General features: G+C 47.0%; 1 protein-coding gene across 1 annotated transcript in view; it reads left to right on the top strand.

The window, feature by feature from the left end:
* si:ch211-57n23.4 (immunoglobulin superfamily DCC subclass member 3) overlaps window positions 1–2,115 on the top strand; it is a 35,252-nt gene that overhangs the window by 26,835 nt on the left and 6,302 nt on the right. The window contains exons 9-10 of the mRNA XM_048620315.1: window positions 502–666; window positions 1,568–1,756. Of these exons, the coding sequence (XP_048476272.1) occupies window positions 502–666; window positions 1,568–1,756 (354 nt within the window). The remainder of the gene's footprint in view (window positions 1–501; window positions 667–1,567; window positions 1,757–2,115) is intronic.

Genomic DNA, 2,115 nt, shown 5'->3' on the forward strand with positions numbered 1-2,115 from the left:
CTCCCACCCCGAGAGCCCAGAGCCCCTCAGGGACAAGACTCCCTCCCCAACAAAGGACCCAGACATGCTGCCCACTGAGAGACTGGACCCTCTACTCCCTGAGAGACCGACCCAAGCATCCACAGTCCATCCTACACCAACTGTTTTCTGGTGGCCAACAGGATCCCATTTCTCAACATTTGGATCCTGTTTCCCTACATCCTGACCCCATTTCCCAACATCCAGACTCCGATTTCTGATATCCGGACCCCTTTCCTAATGTCGGATTCCTAACATACGTATCCCCATGTCCAGACACTACTTCCTGACGTCCGAATCCTGGTTCCCAGCAGCCGACCCTGTTTTCCAACATCTGCTTCACGTTTCCTGATGTCTGCCTCCCAATTCCCAACATCCAGACCCTGTTTCCCAACATCTGGACCTTGTTTCGCCTACATCCAGGCTTCGTTTCCTGACGTTCAGATCCTGAATCCTAATACGTTGCCTGTGCTCAACCTTCAGATCCAGAAGGCAAGGAGTTTCAAGAAGCTGTCAGTAAGACTGCGTTCCAGCATGTTTTCACCAACTTGGAATCTGACACAACTTACTCCATGTACATAAAATCCTATTCCCCAGTCGGAGCCAGCAGTCCCTCTCGTCTGGTCACTGCCACTACAGCAGGGCAAGGTAAGGACATTCAATCTGTGTGAACCTTCACAGAGACTTCTGTGTCCGGTTGTGGTCTCCCTGTTATAGGATGGATATCATTAAAGCTTCAGAGGGTTCAGAAGAGATTTACCTGTACGTTGCCGGGAATGGAGGGTTTGAGTTATAAGGAGAGGCTGGGACTTTTTTCACTTGAGTATGGGAGGTTGAGAGGTGACCATACAGAGGTTTATAAAATCATGAGAGGCATAGATAAGGTTAATGGGAGATGTCTTTTCCCAAGGATGGGGTGTTTCAAGACTAGGGGGCACATTTTTAAGGTGAGAGGAGAGAGATTTAAAAAAGACGAGGGGCAATTTTTTTTACGCAAAGAGTAGTTCGCGTGTGGAATTAACTTCCTGAGGAAGTGGTGGATGTACAGTTATAACATTTATAAGACATTTGGATAAGTACATGAATATGGGGCAAGCACAGGCAGGCGGGACTCGTTTAGTTTGGGATTATGGTCAGCATGGACTGGTTGGGCCGAAGGGTCTGTTTCTGTACTGTATGACTCTATGACGAAGTGACAATTTCTTCTTGACTTCTATTGCTCTGGCTCTAAATGCAAACTGATAAAAATATCTGCTGATAGGTTTATTTATTTTGACCCTGTAGGTTCTGAAAAAACGAATTTGACATGTAATAATCACTTCATCTCTGTGTTGTGCTCCTCTTGCCCCACTCCATTTTCTGTTTCCCTTTGACTGGCTGAAATAAGAGGTGATTTACTGCCTTTGCAGAACTATATGACCACTAAGTCTGGTGTCTCGATGTTTGCTATTATTAACATATTTCATTACCACATTCAAACCTGCTTCATTTTGATATTTCTCGTTCTTTGCAAAACCTGACATTATCTCTCTCTCTCTCTCTCTTTCAGTTCCAGACGCTCTGATATTTTTCACACGGGTGCTGAACTCAACTGCAGTGCAGCTGTTTTGGGAGCTGCCTCCCAATCGGGACCTGATTGACGGCTACAAGCTGTACTACAGAAAGGTGCAGAACTCCCAGCTCCTGGGGCCCACGCTGCTATCCAGCACAGCCACCAGTTTCACTATCACACACCTGGGTGAGTGAGAACAGCGGGCATGACCACCCAACCAACCAACCAGTACACACTCCACGCCTAGGGTTTCCTCTCGAACCCACCACACACACACACACACACACACACACACACTCACGCACACTCTCACTGACTCACACACACACACTCACTCACACACACTGACACACTCACAACACGCACACACACACACACTCATGCACACATACACACTCACTCACTCATACTCACACACACATTCATACTCACACACACATTCATACTCACACACTCACACATACTCACACACACACTCATACTCACACACTCATTCATACTCACACACTCACTCTCACACGCACACTCTCACACACACACACTCA

This window comes from Rhincodon typus, chromosome 46, assembly GCF_021869965.1.
Source record: "Rhincodon typus isolate 14 chromosome 46, sRhiTyp1.1, whole genome shotgun sequence".
In the NCBI taxonomy this organism is placed as follows: Eukaryota; Metazoa; Chordata; class Chondrichthyes; order Orectolobiformes; family Rhincodontidae; genus Rhincodon; species Rhincodon typus.